This window comes from Delphinus delphis, chromosome 12, assembly GCF_949987515.2.
Source record: "Delphinus delphis chromosome 12, mDelDel1.2, whole genome shotgun sequence".
NCBI lineage: Eukaryota > Metazoa > Chordata > Mammalia > Artiodactyla > Delphinidae > Delphinus > Delphinus delphis.
Window position 1 is genome coordinate 75,045,423 of NC_082694.2, and position 21,509 is coordinate 75,066,931.

General features: G+C 34.3%; 1 protein-coding gene across 8 annotated transcripts in view; it reads left to right on the forward strand.

Annotated features, from left to right (window-relative positions):
- PUM2 (pumilio RNA binding family member 2) overlaps positions 1 to 21,509 on the forward strand; it is a 92,276-nt gene that overhangs the window by 21,259 nt on the left and 49,508 nt on the right. For 7 of the 8 annotated variants that reach the window (XM_060027048.1, XM_060027049.1, XM_060027050.1 and 4 more), the window contains exons 3-7: positions 7,636 to 7,744; positions 10,952 to 11,139; positions 11,702 to 11,871; positions 14,771 to 15,041; positions 15,287 to 15,380. In XM_060027048.1, coding sequence (XP_059883031.1) covers positions 7,636 to 7,744; positions 10,952 to 11,139; positions 11,702 to 11,871; positions 14,771 to 15,041; positions 15,287 to 15,380 — 832 coding nt within the window. Of the gene's footprint in view, positions 1 to 696; positions 822 to 7,635; positions 7,745 to 10,951; positions 11,140 to 11,701; positions 11,872 to 14,770; positions 15,042 to 15,286; positions 15,381 to 21,509 lie in introns of those variants that run through there. The other variant, XM_060027056.1, reaches the window with a different exon arrangement.

Here is a 21,509-nt window from a genome sequence, read left to right on the forward strand (position 1 = left end):
AATGTCTTCTGTTTTGGTAATGGACCATAATTACTTTGATCAGAAAAGAGCCTTCCTTGATCTTTGTCCTGCTGTTTTATATATGTATGCTATGTTTGCTTTAGCCACACTTAATTGTTCACTGTTCTTTCTTACAAAAATTTCTCCTTGTTCATTGTTTGCTTAATAAACTTCTAATCCTCTGCAGGACTCTACTGAAAAAGACTCTTTATTGTCCCATTGATATCTGCAGTAAAATTAATTCTTCATCTGACTTCTCATGGATCTTTGTACATACTTTTATTATATTACTGGTTACAGTTTATTTGTTTTATATTAGTCTCCTCTGTAGATTGTTAGCTTTGAATGACTAGGGCACAGTGGACACTCTAAAATTTTGGCTTTTATCAGTCCTGTTAATCTGTGAATTTTCATTGGGGCATCCCATTTAACCTCACCATTACATAATTTAAGACATCAAAACTACTTAGTTTTCCATATACCTAATGAATATTTAGAAAACTTTAATTGATTATGAAAACCTTGCGGTCACATTTTGTTTTGTCATGTTCTGTAGTACTAACATAGTGTGGACTTTGATAATAGAAAATAACCGTGAACAGACCTAAGATGTGTAATTAACCGCTTGCTCCTGGAGATTATTTTACTTTGGTAGACCTTCATGAGACTCACTCCATCCAATGCTGTGCTCTTCAGATGCAGAAAAAGAGTCCAGTCACTCTTCTGGGCCACAAGAGGGCACCCTGCAGCTAGCTAACCCTCCCCTTCTTCAGAACAGCGTTTTCCAAAGAGTTTGTCATTTTCAGAGGACTGATTTAAGGGTGAGTTAAGGTGCTTAAGCATAAGTATTGCCAAAGTAAACTTGTTAGTCCAGCGCTTAAGGTAAAACTCTGGGCCCTAAGAAAATTTGAGAGAGGGAATAATTTTTTAGTTAAAAAAGAACCTTGTAGCTTCACTGCGGTGCAGTGGCGGCTTAGGCATTATTTACACTATGGGTGAATAAAGAGAAGCAGTTGAAAAGGGCTTTTGTTTTTTTTCCCTGTTACTTGTTTTCTTTGGTCTTTAGAAAGCAGAATAACATATCTTAAAAGCAGGTTTGAACAGTGCTTCAGCCTAGTCTGTGACAAACTTGAACTTGATTTTCTTAAAGACCAGATAAAGTCACACCCTTACCTTGATTCTGTTTAGACCCCACGACGCTTTACTTTGCAGATCTACACTGTGTATGTATTTACAAATTGGCTCTTTTTTTCCCCTCCCTTTTTAAGTAGTATTTGATAAACCCAAAGACATGTTGGCAGTTTAAAAAAAAAAATGTCGTGATCAGAAACAGTAGTTGAGAGAGTTTAGGTATTTGGGGGGTGGAGGGAGGGGTATTTGAGGTTTTTGGAGAAGAGAGGCTGGTTTTAATAGCATGTTAAATGATCCAAGCTTAAATCTAGGCTTTTCTTAATGGGAATGTCAGATATGCAGAGTAAAAATGGCTAGGGTTAGGCTGTCTGGTTTTTCGGCAGGTAGCAGCAGGTCAGTGCTTCTGTGACCTTCATCTATTAAAAATGTATTTTTAAATAAGCTGTTACTCACTAATTAAATTTTTTTCTTAACAGTTTACCAACTAATTCTGTTACCTCTAAGAGATAGCTAAGAAACCTGTTGAGGTTTCTGTCTCTGGGTTCTCTCTCCCACAAGCCTTTCTATCTTTCCTCATCTCGCAGGCAGCAGGGAACCTTCTGGGATTTCCTTCTTTGCCTGTCTCTCTCTCACCAGTCTTCTCCTCCTTTCCTGACAGGTGAGGTTTTTTGTTTTATCCCAGAATTCATTCATTTTAATAACCTAAAAGCAGCCTTGAGTTTCTGGCTCTTGAGTTTTCTAAAATTGCTTGTTTATTTTTTTTAATGCGACATCCTTTTCTTATATATTGCCCTATCTTGACTTTTTCTTTAAAGATAAAGCTTTACTTATTATGTCTTAAGTTGCTGTAAATCTATAATGTACAAAGCACTGCATTACATACAGGGTTATTTTCAAATGTACTGGGTTATGTAGATCATGATAGCTTTTACTGACTCATCATCAGAAGGGCGGTTTCTTCTAGTTGTTCATCCAGAGTAGGAACAGATTTGTATTCATCCATTCATAAACTCATCCTTTCCAATTTTTTCCGTAGCACATTTTTGTCAAAAGGCCTAACAGTTTGTGTTATGTCACATGGCTTAAAAAGAACAAAGCTAACCCATAGGCGGTTGAACTCAGCTTCATTAGTGTGGTGTTTTAAAACTATACTGCAGAGACACATACCTTTATTTTTATATATAAAAATTAAACAGGAACTTTGTGTGTGTGTGTGTGTGTATGGAAAAAGAGGCTCCTGCCTGAAATTCTTTAGGGAACCCAGAATTTAACTTTAAATCACTGAGTTAATGTGTTTTGGGGGAGTATTTTCATAGCTTAGTATGATAAAGCTCCCTCCTTTCTTTTCTGACACAGTACTATTTAAAGAAAACATTAGAGAAAATTTATGTACTAAGATCCCAGGTAGTATGGTGAAGTGGAAAATGTACTGGAGAGAAGAGTAAGGAGACTTCTGTTTTCTCTCAGATCTATCATTAGTACTATGTATTTCTCTCAGATCTATCACTAGTGCTATATCACTAGTGACAAAGACTGACTTCTTTGAAGGTAGTAATAAGAATAGCTTTTTGTATGAATCACATATACCTCCCAAATGCTCTAGCTCTGATCTGAGCTGTTAGGGATAACTGGAATGGAAATCAGCTGTTTTAAATAGCTGATTATAGCCAATGTCTATAAATCCCTATATTAGACATTCTATCATAAACTTTATCCACTCTAATGAATTCCCACATTATATAGTCTGAATATCCTGATAACATCTTGAACTGTTTTATTTTTTTCATTATGGCTAGTCGTGGCCTAATAACTGAATATTTTTAGAAATATTGATGAGTTAGACTATGATTGGAAAGAACCATCTTCTGTGGTAGTTAAGTGTAAAGAAAATGGGCTTTAGAATTAAACAGTTATGGTTTCAGCTCCTAATGCTGCCACTTACTAGCTATATATGTAATCTTACATGTAATCTTGGATAGTTTATTTAACTTCTGATTCTGTTTCCTTACGCAAAATGTGACTTTATTAGGCAACTTTTTTATCGATGTAAGTAGTGTAGTTTCATGATCCCCCAGGATACTCAAATTTAAAAAGAAGGCAAACAGCTATAGACAAGATTTTTGTAATGAATACTCTTATAATCATTTAAAATAATCAGCCAATTAAATGTTGCTGGCCAGCATGTTACTCATGTTTTAGAATCTTAAAGGATTCATACTTTTCGTAGTGAAGATACGTAATATGTATGTTTGCCACGTGCTAGATTCTGTTCTAAGTAGTTTACTTATATTATTTCATTATTGCCTCATAGAAAACTCTATAACAGTAGCTTTATTATTATCCTTACTTTACAGATGAAGAAACTGAGGCTCAGAACAGTTATTTAACTGGCCCAATACCAAGTAACAGTGCTTGAACAGCAGTTGGAACTCTTGAGTGCCTTGACTGTTTACAGTACTGCTTCCCATTGGGAGTGATGACATCTAATAATATTTGCTGCTGATATTAAGGGATATTGGGAATGTAGAAGATTTGGGGAAGTAGTATGATTTGAAAACATTAAGTATTGATATCTTTCATCAACGGAAAAGATTAAAGTCTGGAAAAGCACCATTCTGGAGTTCTCTTGTGGCTGTTGTTCTACACACTTGGTTATTAGCATCTATGCCTGCCTATCTTTTATGAACTTCCATTGTAAATAGAGTCACCTTACATCCTAATTTGCCCAGACTGTCCAGATACGTGTTTTCGTGGCATAATTGTTAATAGCACTCCCTTTCTCAGAAGTGTCCCAGTTTGGATGTTATATGAACACTATAATGTAGACATAGAGCCTTCAAGTTCTTTTAATTCTTAGGATTATATTAATTTGGTTGACTTGGTGATTTTACATAACAATTTTTTTTTTTTTTTTTTTTGCGGTACGTGGGCCTCTCACTGCTGTGGCCTCTCCCGTTGCGGAGCACAGGCTCCGGACGCACAGGCCCAGCGGCCACGGCTCACGGGCCTAGCCGCTCCGCGGCACGTGGGATCTTCCCGGACCGGGGCACGAACCCGTGTCCCCTGCATCGGCAGGCGGACTCTCAACCACTGCGCCACCAGGGAAGCCCTTACATAACAATTTGTATTAGAAAAATCTGAAGTGTAAATGCACCTCATAGTATAAATTCTAGCAGGAATTTTAATAATTATTTTGCGGTAGTATACTATCGTGTTGACGGATTTCTTTGGAGATGGAAAAGGGCAAGCCATAAGTGCTTCTTGAAGGAAAGAACTAATAAACTGGTGGATAATGGAGGGATGAATTTGTATGTCCACCCAATCATTTCTGAGTTGGAATGATGGAGGAGTAGGTTGATAAGAAATACTGAGTTGCTTGACCTTGGTTTAGAGCTTTTGTGAATTAGGGAACTAATTTGAAACAGTATTGGATAATATGTTTTACAGATCTTCAAGATCTCTTAGCCCTTGTTTTTGTGCTCTCCCATTTCTACTATAGTAAAAGAGTCTCCAGGGGCAAAACACTACTTTTATTGCTATTCCAACTTTTGTACCACTTAATCTTTTCTTTTTTTTTTAACTGTTCTATCCTGGATATCCTGAATTGTTGCCTCCCCCTATATTTAGTCCATTTTAACTTAATTCTTGGTCACAAGCCAGTAGTTTCTCTAAAAATATTTGAAATCAGTGTCTATACTGTCACAGCTGTTTCTAGAATGGTGATAAGGGCCTTTGTTAGGAAAAGTGTTAATTTTATTAACTACTAAATTGTTTGCCGGTCCGTGATAACTTATAAATGTTTGCAAAATGAAGAGACATTCATAGCCCAGTGCCTGGCAGAAAGTAAGCACACTGGGTAAGTGCTTGACATAGACTCCCCCCCGCCCCCAGTTTTACAGTTTGGGTGTCAAAGCAGTGATCTATGAACTACTACTGTACTGCATGGAATCTTATCCCAAAAGACTGGAATAGGCCCCTCAAAAAGATTCTATTATTTCTTTTACCTCAGAAGATTAGTTTGTTTCAGCCGCTTCTATGTCTGTAATAAATGCTTCTACTAAGTTGTTATAACTTCATTTCTGATTTCTTATTTGTTATCCTTATTTTGCTATTAAAACATTTTTCTTTATGAAGTGTGGGATAAAAGCATTATTTGCTCAGGAGCCATTTCCTTCTGCCTGAAATGGCTTATTTATACAGTACTTCAAAGGGATTAACTTGGGTTTTACTATGAATAAATGTTCAATTATTTAAATACATCAAGTGCAGTGTTTTAGTACTGTATTATCAGATTTACATTTTGTTTGAATATTTTCATGAAACTTTTATAGTGAGATTTTTAAAAATCGCAGCAACAGAGGTTGTATTTTACCGAGATCTTTATTAGAGCAGATTATTGTTTTAAATGTCTGTACTTTAGGGAATTCCCTGATGGTCCAGTGGTTAAGGCTCTGCCCTTCCACTGCAGGGGCACAAGTTAGATCCCTGGTCATGGAACTAGGATCCCTCAAGCCATGCAACGTGGCCAAAATAAGTAAATAAAGTCTTTGAAAATAATAAAAATAAGTAAAGAAAATGTCTATAATACAAATCATGTGCAGCTCAGGAAGATCCTAACATGCAAAAAGTTTTCTTTCTTAAAATAGCAGTAAAATTAACAGTATTTAGTTTAGCAAAAGATCCTCGGGATATATGCCCAAATTGAATTTTCCCTCCTCCCTCTAAAGCTGCTTATCCTGGTTTTTTTTTTCTGTTTTGGTCAGTAGTATCATTTACCTCATTACCCACATTTTAAACTTTAATTCTTTTTATCAACCTCCCCTTATTTTTAAAAAATATTTATTTATTTGTTTATTTGGCTGTGTCGGGTCTTAGTTGCAGCATGCAGGATCTTCATTGCCGTGTGCAGGACTTTTTAGTTGCGGCATGCAAACTGTTAGTTGCGGCATGTGGGATCTAGTTCCCTGACCAGGGATCGAACCTAGGCCCCTTGCATTGGGATCTTGGAGCTGTAGCTGCTGGACCACCAGGGGAGTCCCAGACCTCCCCTTATTTTTATTCATATTCTGTTGACTCTCCTGAATGTTTCTGAAACCCATTTTATTTTCTCAGTTCTTTCTGCCAGTTGTTTCAGTTCTTGTCGTCTTGGCTTTGTTGTAATTCTCCTTAACGATTTCTTTGCCTCTAGTCTAGAATATCCATTATTCTTAGAACTTACAACTTGAATTGTTTTCTGAAACACAGTGTCACTCTTCTGCCATCCTCTCTTGAGTCCCTGTTGCTTCAATGTAATATACTATTGATATTTCTTTAGCGTGTCTTTGAGGTTCCTCATAGTCTGTCTAGATAGCTTTAACAACATCAGCTTCCACATCTGTTCCTCCATCTCACACCCTATTCTACAAACTGCATTTTCTCAAGTTGTGCCTCTGTTCATAATTTCTTGTGTCCTCCCCACCTTACATTCACACTTTAAACCCCCAACAGACATACAGTCTTATCTCTCAGACCCAAGTCAGGTTTCACCTAAGTTCATTTTATTATGGTTAGTTTATATTTGTGAGCTCTCTGAAGATAAGGTCACCAGGCCCTTAAGGAGGCAAACACAGGTAATTTAGTGTGATAAGTGTAGTAATAGAAGTATATACAGGTTTGATTATGAGGACCTAATTATGGGCTGAGAGGGATGGGTGTCTTACAAATGCTTATTTAAATGTCAAATGCATGTTTTAGAAACCAGTCTGTTCTTTTCAAACAAACATATCCTCAGTTTGCCTTCTCTGAGTGTCAGGAAAGGTAGAGAGGGGAGACCTGGATGAACGTTAAAGTCTCATTAGGAATTGGCCAAATGTACATTTTGAATTATCATTGAATGCTTATATCAACACAATTTTTATATGCTTGTGTATGTTAACAGTATAGGATAGGGCACAGGGCTTTGACATTGTTACCTCAAAAAGTATTTAAGGGTCTTTTCTATGTGTCTCTTCTGCCATCCCATAGCTTCCTGATTTGGGATCAATAGATTGTTAGTATTGAGGACCTAGGAAGAATTGTGAAGTTCACCTCCATTGCATTGTGAAGTAAGAATGAAAATTTTCTATCATTGAAGCTGTAGGATAGTAGGTGATCCAAGGGCAATACTTGGAAGTAAAGGAAAAATTTTAATCATTTGTTTAGATATTTTTATTGTATTACTGTATTAAGAAATTTAGTAAGTCTTTTGAAAAAAATTATAAAAAATATCACATGACAGTAAAACGATTTGAAAAATGTAGAAAAGTCTGAAATCGACTTTTCAGGTCTAGAATTACTAGAGCCAGTATCTAAGCACAAGTGGGGAGTGATTGTTAACTGGACAAATTAAGAAATAGGTCATCTGAATTTTCATTAGCATTGAAAACTAACTTGTGCCTATTGGTGGTAAGTTTACTTTCCTCTATGTTTTAGCTCTTTGTAATTAGAATAAAATTTAAATACAATATTTTTTTCCATTCCAAATAGCTTTTGCCTACCAAAAAATTTTGGGAACCTGATGATTCAACAAAAGATGGACAAAAAGGCATATTTCTTGGAGATGATGAATGGAGAGAGACTGCATGGGGAACTTCTCGTAAGTTATTGGTGTATGTGTGAGAGTTCTGAATTTGTTGCATACTTGAATTTTCTTTTAACCCTGCCCCCCCAGACAGTATTTGGAGAAACTTTGCAATATCTTTGAGGATTTCATATATCCTTATAATGCACATTTTCTTATGTAAAGTAATTCATATCTAACAGTCCACTTATTGATTAGGAATGTTTGTCACAATAAGATTTTATTTGAGGTTAAACTGATTATAAAATTCTGAATTTCAGTTAAAATAGAGGACACATTAACCATAGGGATTTTTAAGCGTGAATTGTATTAATAGACAGTGACTGATTTATTTAATTGAAGCTCAGTCAAGCTTTATTAAACATCAGCCACACCCACAAAGGAAGTAAACCCCCTTAGTAAGGTAGAATTCCCAGAAAGGGAGCAGACTTTGAATGTTTTTGATATCCGTAAGTAGTGAAGAGAGACATAGGTCCAAGAAACTCTTAAGGGAAAAGGAACTGGGGTGTAAGGAGTATAACTCACAAGGGGTGACAGTATTTATTGGTAAATTAAAGAGCATAGTTATATTCTTAAAATAGTACTGATTATATTTTTAAATGTTTCTGACTAGTAAAATTTGAGATATACACATGGAACTTTGAACATGTATTTTACAAATAAGTTTTCTCTTTGTAACTAAGTTTAATGCAGCTTACTAAAGCTATAGAAAATGATCAAAGTAGTATAAAAACAAATTTCTGGATGATAATTATCAACTTAACCTTATATTTTGGGTGTAAATTACCAGGTACTTTTTTATTCTCCAAATTATTAAAAAGATTTTTAAGTCCTATATAGTCTTAAATTTTGTTTTTAAGGGTAAAATAATTTTTTTTAAGTTAGGAAAAGCTGGAAAATTTTAGTGATTAATACTGTTTTATAGTCAAAACTGAAAAAGATTGAAAACTTTGCTAACTACTAAATTAGACTAAAATACTGGGAATTTTCTTTGGTTTCAAACAATATGTAATATAATATGCCAGGTTTGGAGAATACAAAGATAAATGAGATGTATGATCCCCATCCTCAAGGAATTTTTTTTTCTGGATTTGTATTAACCTATATAGATTGCACTCATAAGGGCTAGGCTACATTTTCCCACAAAAGGCACTTTCTTTGCTAAAATAATGTGCTTGAAAACTTGGTTGATAGGCGTGTTTGGTTTATTTTGAAAGTTGAATGGTTAATTGCTCTATTTACCAGAACCAAAATTTTTTAAAGCATTCCAAAGCAAAACATCTTGACCACAACATGGTAATGAGAGATATTTTCAAGATGGATGATAGGGAAATATCTTTGGTATGTTATATTTGGAGGACAACTAGTACCAGCAATAAAACATTTAAGCAACTGTTTATATATTCCTGATGTATCTTTTTAGCATCAAGTTTATAATTTTAGTTAATTCCTTGTACCACTCCCTCTTCCAACTTAACCTTTTTACTTGTACAGATAAAATTTTGAAGATAAGTATTAGTCTTTACCAGGAGAAATGAGAAAAATAGAAATGAATGGATTATTTTGTTTACTGAACAAACACTTATTGAATGCCAAGTATGTACAAATACGAATAACACATTCCTTGTCCTAAAAGAATTTTCATTCTACGATTCTTTCCATGACTACAGGAGATTTTATCATACACATATTTCCTTCTCAGCTGAACTGAGTTACTTGTAATTGTTAATTACGTTGTGTTCTCCTGCACTTTTAGGCCTTAGAGAAACCAGGATGTTCAAACCGAGATGCTCTTTCCACCCCCCATTTTCACCTGTTTTTTGTTCTCTACTCTTCATATCACTTCCTTTGGGATTCACTCTAAGACTGGGAAGAATTGATAGATGCCCTTTCTTTCTGTTCCCTATAGTATCCTGGATTATTTTTATTGAAGTGCTTTTACTCTCTTATGATTGCCTCTTGTTACACCTATAATCTCTTTTGAAGTCAGGGACTGTTTGTTCTTGGATTCCCCATACATAGCACAGTGCCCAGCATGGGAGAGACAGTAAATCAACATTTAAACTGTGCATGACTGAATGAAAAATATAATGACTAATCGCTCATGGATAAAGGTACTGACATGGAAGTGTTTTAATATGGTTTAACAAAAGTACCAGTCATTTTAAAATTACTGCAGTTAATAAAATGATGAGTGAGTATACCTCTATGATAGTTCAGCCCTTTAAGGATGATGCCTAATATTTAGTATGGTACGTGTTCACATATGAGCCAGATATAAATAGTGGCTTATTGGTTCCTTTTTAAAAATTTTTTCTGCAAATCTATGTGACTCTTCCTCAAATGTTTTATTATGTTTGTATCTTCTTTGCTTTCAGATCTTAAGTTGCTTTTTCTTTTTGTCACAAAAATATGTAGAAAATGTATTCGTACCATATGGATGAATTTTTTTAAAAAAATAAATGGAAAACTTTTAGACTAGAAGGTGTTTTTTAAAAAATCTTAAGTGATACACCAAGAATAGAAAATTCTGGGCTTCCCTGGTGGCGCAGTGCTTGGGAGTCCGCCTGCCAATGCAGGAGACATGGGTTCGTGCCCCGGTCCGGGAGGATCCTCTGCGGCTGGGCCCGGGAGCCATGGCCATTGGGCCTGCGCGTCCGGAGCCTGTGCTCCGCAACGGGAGAGGCCACAGCAGTGAGAAGCCCGCGTACCGAAAAAAAAAAAAAAGAATAGAAAATTTTGTGATATTACTGGTTTTTCTAAACTTAGTCATTTGTGCTTATAGCAGTACAGCCGTGTGTTCTGAATCTGTCCAGTACGTAACTGAGCTTGAGGAGGGCCTCTGCCAGTTTAGAAGTTACTTTTATTTCAGGTTTTATCTCTAAAGTTTTTTGTTTTGAATTGTTTAGAACTTTTTAATAAAATGCTTACAGGCAGTGGAGATGTCAAATTAGTTTCTGTCTCCATTGACCTTTGGGTTTGACTGTTCTTCACATAGGCTTTTACCTGCTTTTTAGCAAATGGCTTTCTTAATCTGTATTCTCAAGAAATGTGCCCAGGCCAGTGAGTCTCAACAGACTGAAGATCTTTTTATAAAGATTACAGTAATATTCAAAATAAAACAATATGCTGATTTTTCTTACTTTAGTATATAAATTCATGTAAATACATTTTGTTAGCTTAAAAGTACAAATTTGTAATTGTGTTCTTTCTTCCAAACAGACCATTCAATGTCCCAGCCTATTATGGTACAGAGAAGATCTGGACAGGGTTTTCATGGAAACAGTGAAGTAAATGCAATATTGTCTCCGCGATCAGAAAGTGGAGGCCTTGGTGTGAGCATGGTAGAATATGTATTAAGTTCTTCTCCTGCTGATAAATTGGATTCTCGATTTAGGAAGGGAACTTTTGTAAGTATTTTGAGTAAAGAAAGGTTTTTAAATTGCTTGATGGTTATTTGGTTGTCTTTAAGCCAGTTTCTTTTTCTGGCCCTTCCTAGAACTAAAGGAAACTTCATAGCTATTGGTGCTCTTGTTTTCTTGTCTTGGCCACTTGAAATACATGAAGTGGTAGAACCACTGGGAATATTTCTAATCTTAACCATGTTACCAAAAAAACCCATATTAATTAAAAAACAAAATTTGTAAGATTAAAATGCATATTCATGGTAGTACTTGATATGAAAATTAAAAAACAAAATCATCTATGCATTAAGTAGAATTTTTATCTCATTTGTGGTGTTTCTGCTTTTCCAGCACCGCTATAGTTAAGGTTGCCTTAGCCCTTCTGTTATAAATCACTGGTTTGTACTCAATTTTTTTGGCCTTTTGTAAATTAGTTGACTATGAAATTAAAATAAGATTCAATGTTTTTATTGTTTACATGCACTATAGTATAGTTTTAGGTCACCTCATGGTGCCTTTTTTTGTGTTCTATTAAATATTCAGAATCAAACAGATTCTTTTTCCTCAGGGCACTAGAGATGCTGAAACAGATGGACCTGAGAAAGGAGATCAAAAAGGCAAGGCTTCTCCATTTGAGGAGGACCAAAACAGAGATCTTAAACAAGGAGATGATGATGATTCTAAAATAAATGGCAGAGGTTTGCCAAATGGAATGGATGCCGATTGCAAAGATTTTAAGTAAGATTTTAACTTTCTCGAGAAGAAAAGCATATCTCTTTAGGGATTATTGCTACTAGGTGATGTGACTGATGTAGACATTTTTCCAATTTTGGTTTTTTTTATTTCCCTTTGTACCTTGTATTAATCTGGAGGAAGATTTAAAATTTTTTGTAAGGAATATTAGTTAATGATTATGTGCCATTTTTTAAGAAAACAATTCTTTAAAAGTCTCTAAAACAGATGCATTCCATTGAAGGAATAATGTTAGAAGCTGCCGTTACCTTTCTGCTAATATGGTAGTCTAAATTTTAACTGTTTTCTCCCTGCTAAAATTTAGTGAATTTTAGGTTTAATCTGTGATTTCTCTTGGCAAACTCTTCTTGGGTTTGCTCTTGAGCACCTTTCTGTAGAGTTTCCTCTTCCTTCTATCCCTGTGTTGTATCTCCTATCCCCCTTTTTACTCTGAGTTTGTGCTAATACTTAATCTTGCTGAAATTAGGAAGGGGGGGAACATATTAGAGACTTCCAAAATTAGTTTTAAGTTCAGAATTTAAGTTCAGTTCCAGATTTTTTATTGTCTCTTTATGACAAATAATTGTTTCTTTTCTTCTAAGCTTTGGACTTGGATTAGACAGTGCACATTTATCTAAATATTAGGGTGTTGTTTCTTCATACAGGGAGTTGTTTCTTCATACTGATTTCCTATACTTTATACTTCAGTAGTCAGATGCTTTGGGGCCTATACCTGAAAATAAGCTGTTTCTTTGCGATCTTGTGAACCATGGAATATCAGTTAGTTATAGGTACATGTTTACATTTATTGCCTTTAATTATCAAAAGCAGACTAACAATGCTTCTTAAAAACAGTGCCGTTTCTATCTGTTCTAAATGCAAAAAAGCATCCAAAACCAGTAAACCTCTTTTGACAAGAAATTAATGCTATTCAGTTTGTTTTAGGACCTAATTCTGATTTTGCGCTTCTGCTATTACTTAATCTATGTTTTAGTCAAGGATACGCATTTAAAACTGAGTTGACTATAAACCTGCAGAGTATACATTTATAATTGAAGTGTTAATACACCATTAACTATAGCAAGAAAATAGCACCACTCATAGCATAATGACTTTTTTCTATTGTATCCTCTACTTTTTGCTGTTAGAGTTGTTTTGTATGAGAGGCTATACTTCTTCATATTAATATGAACTTTACATTCAATAGCATTCTAATTTTATTCTGTTTAAGTTTGGGGTATGTGTTTAAAATTGCTTATAAAATGTTTCAGATACAATATTGTCTTCAACAATATAAAACCATTTCAAACTAATAGCTGTGGTCATATGGTCATTATGGCAACACATTATTATGTACATTAACTGATACATCATCAACATATATATTATTGGAGTAGAACTGAAAGGAATGAACTATAGCAGGCTTTCTTTCTTTTTTTTAATTGGCTGATTTTAAAGAGGACCCTTTCAGTTTTATTTTTTTCTTCCTCTATATTCTGAATGAAAAACAAGCCTTGGGATTATTCATATGAAAAATTAGGTGCGGATAAAGGGGAAAGGAGTTTGAAATTTCTTGTGATGTTGCAAGGACAATGGTTAATTTTGAAATAAAATGTAAGTCTGCCTAAATATCCGGAAAACAATTCTTGTAATTAAGCAATTGCTTTGTGAAACGTTCTGTACAAGTTAGCAAATTTATCCCAGTGTGAAGCACCTGAAGGTTGGGGTCAGTTACACAGGTGTAACAACTGACGTTGAAAGCCAGGTAAAATAGTTATTGCCATTTATTTAATGTACGTATATTTGAATATACTATGAACTGATGGTTCCAGAACAGACTTGTTTCTTGTGAGGGAAAGGATCTTATATAAAATATTTCTGTAGAAGGAAAGAGACTGTAAATGAGAATTATGTCAAGAAATAAAGTGAAAATAAAGTTTAGACTGTGAAGGATGTTGATAAAAAGAGAAGAGTCAGTGCTTAAAATTTAGTCCAATGTTAATAAATTTCTTCAGAAAATTAAGAAGGCTAGTCAGTGGGGAAAGTTGCTTTTTGTGTGTGTAGGATTATATTTTTCATTGATGTGCATACTTAATTTTTGATTAATATGTTATACATTTCTATTCTCATGATTTAAGCTGAAACAATTTGGTATGATAAAGATGGTTTTTGCAGCGCTCATAGAAGGTTTTCACAAATAGTCTTTTTGTTCTTGTTATTTGGAATCACAAGGTCACCTCTTCAGTCTCAGCAAGGAAACTGAGGCCTGGAAGATGAAATGATTTGCTCAAAATAATACTTAAAGATAGAATCAGGAGTCAGCTTTCTGTCTTGGTTCACTGCCCTTTTCTGTCGTATTGTATATTTTACACCCTTAAGTCATGGAGGCCATATGATTCTTTATGGCCAGTTTTTTTTCCTGAAATATTAAGCAAGATGTTAGAGAAATTATGTGCTGGTGGACAGGATGGGAGTATGGTAGGTGGGTTTTGGTTTTGAGCCTTCCCATATTTGTCACTTGATAGTCTGCTGTTCATACCTACGATTCACTTTGTCTGATTTGAGACAAAAGTTTTGAGTAGTCTAAGCTTAAATTTTGGTATTAGCAAATTTCCTTATCTGTAAAATTGAGTTATATCTTTATGCTATTCAAATCGGGGACAATGGTCACTAATGATATTTAAATAATGAAACCATGTCAGCTCTTAAGAGGAAGCTAGATTAATTGATAAGCTAGAAGCTAGAAGCTAGAAAAAAATTGATAAAGTAGAATGGTTAGTGACCTAGGGTGCCTAATTTGCCCTCTGTGTTTTACAACCATTTGTTTTTTCATGATTTTCCTACTTTCCCATTTCACCTTTTGACATACTTGTTACTTTTACTCATTTCTGTTTTGTTTACATAGTCGTACTCCTGGAAGTCGTCAAGCCTCTCCAACTGAAGTAGTTGAGCGCCTGGGCCCCAATACTAATCCCCCAGAAGGATTGGGGCCTCTTCCTAATCCTACAGCTAATAAACCACTTGTTGAAGAATTTTCAAATCCTGAAACTCAGAATCTAGATGCCATGGAACAAGTTGGTCTGGATTCCTTACAGTTTGACTATCCTGGTAATCAGGTACCAATGGACTCTTCAGGAGCTACCGTAGGCCTTTTCGACTACAACTCCCAGCAGCAGGTAAAGCATGCCACTCCTTTAAAGAAGTTCCTCTTGACTATGTACTAGTATAGCCTGAAGTGCTATGAGACATTGACATAAATAATAGGGGTATTCTTGAACGTTTAGTGTTTTATTGAGTAAAGTGTCCTTGTAGTTGAAAAAGTGATTCAAATATGTTTTTATAATATTCTATTCTTAGCTTTCTAAACAAAAATGAAATGCTCTGAGACTAATCTTTGTATTAAATATTTTTTTCTTAATAGCTCTTTCAGAGGACTAATGCACTGACAGTTCAGCAGTTAACTGCAGCTCAACAGCAGCAATATGCATTAGCCACAGCTCAGCAGCCACATATAGGTGAGTCTTTATAAGTTACCATTTTGATTACACTGTTAGAAAATCTTGTGTTAAAGTGTTTAGAATGTTCCTTTCGTATTTATTGAATGGTGTTATTTCATTACTTTTGAAACATCTCATTGAGATAAAACAGTAGTAGATTACATGGCAAGAGTAAAGATTAGGGAAGAACAGTTTGGCTTTTATTTGTGTCCTTGGTGAAATAAAAATCTATAACTTGATAAAAACTGTCAGCACATAAGTTTGTTTTTAAAGTTTTTTTTTTATGTGGACCATTTTTAAAGTATTTCTTGAATTAGTTACAATATTGCTTCTGTTTTATGTTTTGGGGGTTTTTTTGGCCATGAAGCATGTGGGATCTTAGCTCCCCAACCAGGGATTGAACCCACACCCCCGGCACTGGAAGGCAGAGTCCTAACCACTGGACCGCCTGGGAAGTCGGAGCACATAAGTTTTTTTCTCAGTGTGAAGTCGAGAGCATCAAACACTTGGAAATTCAAGTGTAGTTATGGATATTCATATCAAGTCAGAATGTTTATTTTTAAAATGGGTTGGAAATAGGAATCCCAAGAAAATTTCTTTGAATATTTTCTTCCTTAATTCATTAAGCTATTTAGTCTTTGACCTTTATAGTCTTTACTATGATGTGAATTATTACAATTACATATGTGTTACTGGTAGAGTTCAGGCATTAGTATGTGTTTTTGTGTCTTGGGGTTTTTTTTGTTGTTGTTATTTTAAAATAATTACTGATTCACATGAGGTTGCAAGGAGAGTACAGAGAGGTTCCCCACCCAGTTTTCCCTAAATGACTACATCTTAACATAATTATAGTACAATACCAAAACCAGGTATATGACATTGGTAAATGTGTGTGTATAGATTTACGTTATTTTATCATGTTCGTGGAACCGTTTTTACACCTGATTTTGGCTGACCTTGATTTATTTCCTGGTTGGAAAAGTTGTGAACACTCTCAACATCAGTATGTTTGGGGGCAGTGGGTGGGATATACTAAGTTGGTTCTGTTCCCTTAATTGTGTATTGTTCTACGTCAATCCAAGAAGTCTTTCCAGGTCCAAAATTTTATTTTTGGTTTTAATCAAAAATGACCACACATTTCTAGATGACTTCTAATAGCAGCATGCACTCTGGACCTGTTTTTTCCAGTTTTCTTCAGCCTTCTGTATCCCTGTCCTTCAGTACTTCTTACTCATTGTTAGAAACGTACTGACTCCTGTCTACTCGTGGGCCAGTACAACACTTTTTATTTCTTGACACTTTGTGGTATGATTTATATGTGGCAGGCTAAGATACCCATTATTGCTCTTCCTTTTGGGAGTTTTAAATTTTTGGTTCTTATTTGCTTTTTCATATGAACTTCAGAATCCTTTTATTTACTTCCAGATCAGGTTAAAATCTTAAACTTAGGAAGATCAACATCTTTATGACATTAAGTATTCTTATCCAGGACATAGTGTATCTTTAATTTTGTTCAAGTCTGCTTCTGTGTTGTTTATGATTGCTTTAAAGTTTTTCTCATGTAAGTTTGCATATTTCTCAGTAAGTTTGTTCTTTGGTATTTTATCTTTTGCTATCATTGTAAATGCCTTCCTGTCTTTCATTATATCTTTAAATTGGTATCTATGAAAGCTCTTAATTAGTATTAATTAATTTTATGAATGATATTTTCTAATAATTGAAGCATTCCTGTGTTCTTAGGATTTGGAAGAATTGTATATAATTATTTTAATGAGCTCTTTTAATTTGCTGATGTTTTATTTAGGATTTTTTTTTAACTCAACATATAATGAAGTTAGTCTTTAAGTTTGTATGTGTGCATTTTTGCATTTTTTGTTAGGTTTTGATATCAATATACTTCATAAAAATAATTTAGAAATGTTCCTTTTTTTAATGCCTTGGAGTATTTACATTCTTTCTTACGTGATCTTTAAAGATTTGGCACAACTTAGAACAACTTTGTGAAGCCATCTGGGAAACTATGCAAATAAATTTGAAAACGTGAATAAAATGGAAATTTCTAAGAAAGCATAACTTAGCAAAATTGATCCCATCTTTTCATCTTTGTTCCATAGTTAATAGAGAGAGAGAGAGAGTTGATCATAGTCCTTTTATCCAGGTTTGCTCAGTCATCTCTTAGATGGCTGATAGTTCATTTAGAACAGCACTGTCCCAAGAGAAATATAATATGTGCCACACAGAATTTAAAATTATTTAGTAGCTATATTTTAAAAAGTAAAAAGAAGTAAGTGAAATTAGTTTGAATAATATTTTACTTAATCCATTATATCCAAAATATTTCAAGTATAATCAATATATACTAATAAGAAATGTTAAATTCTCTTCTTCATATAAAGTCTTTGAAATCAGGTATGCATTTTCCCACTTTGAGCAGATCTCAGTTTAGACTAGTCACATTTTAAATGCTCAGTAGCTATATATGGTAATAACTACCATAACAGACAGTGCATATTCTAGAATGGGGTTGACAAACTTTTTCTATAAAGTCCCAGATAGTAAATATTTAAATTTTGCAAGCCATATGGTTTCAGTCACAGCTACTCAACCCTGCTCTTATAGCACAAAGCAGTCGTAGACAATACATAAATGAGTACAACTGTGTTCTATAAAACTTTACTATGGGCACTGTTATATGAATTTTGTATAATTTTCATTTGTTACAAATTATTATTTTCAACCATTTTAGAATGTTTATTCTTAGCTAATTCATACAAAAATAGGTAGCAGGCTAGAACTTGGCCCATGGACTGGGCCAGAAAGAGGTATAGATACAATACATTTTATGTTTTAAAATATAGAGCCACACTCAAAAGGGGGAGAGAGAGAGAGAGAGAGAGAAGAAAACGTGGGGTTGTTTTGATGGCTGGGGAATTTCTGTAGGATAGGAAATGGAGAGGTGATCCATAGGAGTAAACTGGAAATAAATCTATGAGGCCTGTAGCGGGCTGCAAGAGGGATAAATAAGCGGAAGGCCTGCACAGTGCCAGGATTGGGGTTGGAGGGTTAGACCCCCAAGTCACTAATAAAGACTTGGTTTGGAGACTTCATCTTATGGTGTGTAGTTAGCAATTGGGATGAGTAAGTGTAAGAGAATCTCATATAAGATAGTATCTAAAACAGAAATTACAGTGCAAACAAGAAAGAGCAGTCAGAAGGCAGTCATATAACATACAGTAGAATTTACACCCAAGATGTAGAAATAAGAGAACTTTAAAGTTCTGAAAAGAACTTTAAAATGTTTATTTAGAATATTAAGAGATCAAGGACTTAAGTCATCAAAGATCGGAGGTCTTGAAACAACAAAATGATGTGAAAACAGACCATTTCAGAACCTTGTAAAAAAAAAAAAAAAGACATAGGTGGGTTTCATAATTAACTAGCTATCACCTAGGAGGAAATGAACCAGAAGATAAAACTTATGAACACTGAAATATAGCACGTAGTAATCAGGATGTGGGATGGAGTAGGGAATAACTAAATCAGTTCAAGGTGTATGTAAAGAAAACTGTAAACTTTTTCTGAAGGCTTAAATAAATGGGGACACATGCCCTTTGGGGGAAACTCATTACTGTAAAGAGGTCAATTCTCCTTAAATTAAGTTGTGAATTTAATATATTGATTGGAATCCCAACAGGATTTTTTTTTTGTTTTGAACTTGAAAGTTTGCTTTTGATGTTTATCTCAGAAAAGTGAAACCGGAAAATTAATAGAACACTAAAATGAGAGGTGGACGTACTCAACCATATTTCAAAACAATTATTATCCACAGTGATTAAAACGGTGTGGCACTGGCCTAGAAATATACAAGTCGATCAGTAAACAAGAACACTCTGAAATGGGTGTGTGTATGTTTGGGGTACAGTGGTGGGGTAATTTTAACCTTGCAATGCAAACTAATTATAAAAGAATATCTTTGGAGAATAAGTTGGAGATAATCGGGTCATATTCCTGATGAATTAAAAATTTTAATGAGAAAAAATAAAGGTATAAAAGATTTGATATGTTTTTTCTCTTTGATAGCCGAAGAACTATAGATTAAAACCAAAAAATTTGAATGCTTTATTTTACTTCTGATGTTGACAACTTTTAAAAAGTTTGATAATATCCTATTTCAGCGGGAGTGTAAGTGGTATTCTCATATACTTATGGTAGTAATGTAAATTGGTACCACTTTCCTGGAGGGTAATCTGGAAATGTGGATCAAGAAATTATATATATTTGTCCATTTACGTGAATTTTCATGAGGATATGATGATGCTGTATTATACTTAAATAATAGCACTATTTATAGCAAAAATTGTGACTCATCTAAATATATATCTGTAGTAGACTGGTTAAATCATGTTTCTTCTATGTAGTGGGATACAAAACTATGAAGCTATTAAAAAAAATGAACTAGGGCATTCCCTGGCGGTCTAGTGGTTAGGACTCGTGCTTTCACTGCCAAGGGCTAGGGTTCCATCCCTGGTTGGGGAACTAAGATCGACAAGCCACGCAGCACCCCCGCCTCACCCCCACCCCCCAGCCCCCCAAATTGAATTAGATAGGTATCTGTTGACATAGAAAGGGATCTGTGGTTAATTGGCAAGTGAAAAAAGCAAATAAAGTACCGTTATACCCTGTAATATAAAATGTATGAGTGTGTGTTTATAAATATAAAAATTTAGAAGGGTATACATTTATACATATGTGCATATGTAAACACAGATTCAAAAACATGTATATATACATGCAAACATATACATATTTATATGTACACAAACAAGCATACGGTTTGATGTCTAATGTGTTGCAAATATTTCTAAGTGAATCATGTGAGCTTAAACTAAGTTTTCTTCATTTTTTTTGGCAGAAGGTTCAATATATATCCGTTAGGTCACACTAATTCCTTGTTTTTCAAATATTTGAAACCTTCCTGCTTTTTATCTGCTTTGTAATATAAATATGGAGAGAGCTATGTTAAAATCATGTCTAAAATTGAAAAAAAAAGTTTTAGAAGGCTATAAACCACCTGCCAGTAAAGGTTACATGAGGACTTTGGCTTTCCACGTTATATACTTAAATAGTACCTCATTTTTTAAAAGCAATCTTTTTTAATCATAAAAATATAGAATATAAAATTAGGCCCTGACTTTTCAATTTGTAGTTATAGGAGTAGAACATGGATATCAATACATCTTTATTCTTGTCATAAAGATAATCACAGAAGAGGAACCAGAAGTAAATCTTGAAACCTTCGACCTAGGACATAGCTAAGAATGCAACTTGGAGCAAATGATTTTTTAAATAGTGCAAGGATTTTGTTGAACCCTCTGTTTAATTCTTATTTTTTTTTTTACTAAAAGCAGATTTTTCAAATGGCCATGCTATGCCTGGGCTTGAAATCAGTATTGTAGCTTGTGGCCAATATTTCTTAAAATTAAGTAATTTAGAAATCAATGAAGAGAAAAATTAAATAGAGTGCATTGGAACCTCATAAGGATAAATATCTTTTTGAGATTTTTGTTTGTGGCATGTGTGTGTATATGGACACTAGGGAAATGTATTTTACATTGTGGGTTACAGTCACAAAATGTGAAAGCCACTATAATATAGTTAAAATTAGGTTTCTGAATCTTGGTTTTAAGACCTAGATTTTAAGATAAATGTACCTTTTGAATACTTTTTAAAAAATTGTTTTATGTCCACCTGCTTTATGCCCATATCTCCCCACCATCATCTTTTAACTTGAACCTTTTTGAGCTCCTTTAACTTTAAACACATTCTCTTTAATTATTTCCCTACCTTGTACTTGTCACAGTTAGTTTCCAGAAGAGGAAACTCTCGCAGTACATTTTCAAAGTAATTTTTTAGTACCTTATGATAAAAGGTCTACATACTGATTCCTGCTCAATACCAGCGGTTTTCTTCTTTCTTTAATAAGTACCGCAAATGAATATTTTAAAATCTTTCTTAGCCTTAACCAAATCTATATTGGCATATATTAGACTCAGAAGTGGGTTTACGCTCCTGCTTAAAACTGTTCATTGTTTTATTTTCAGGATAAGGTCCAAACTACTTAGCATGACCCAGGAAACTCTTCATGAG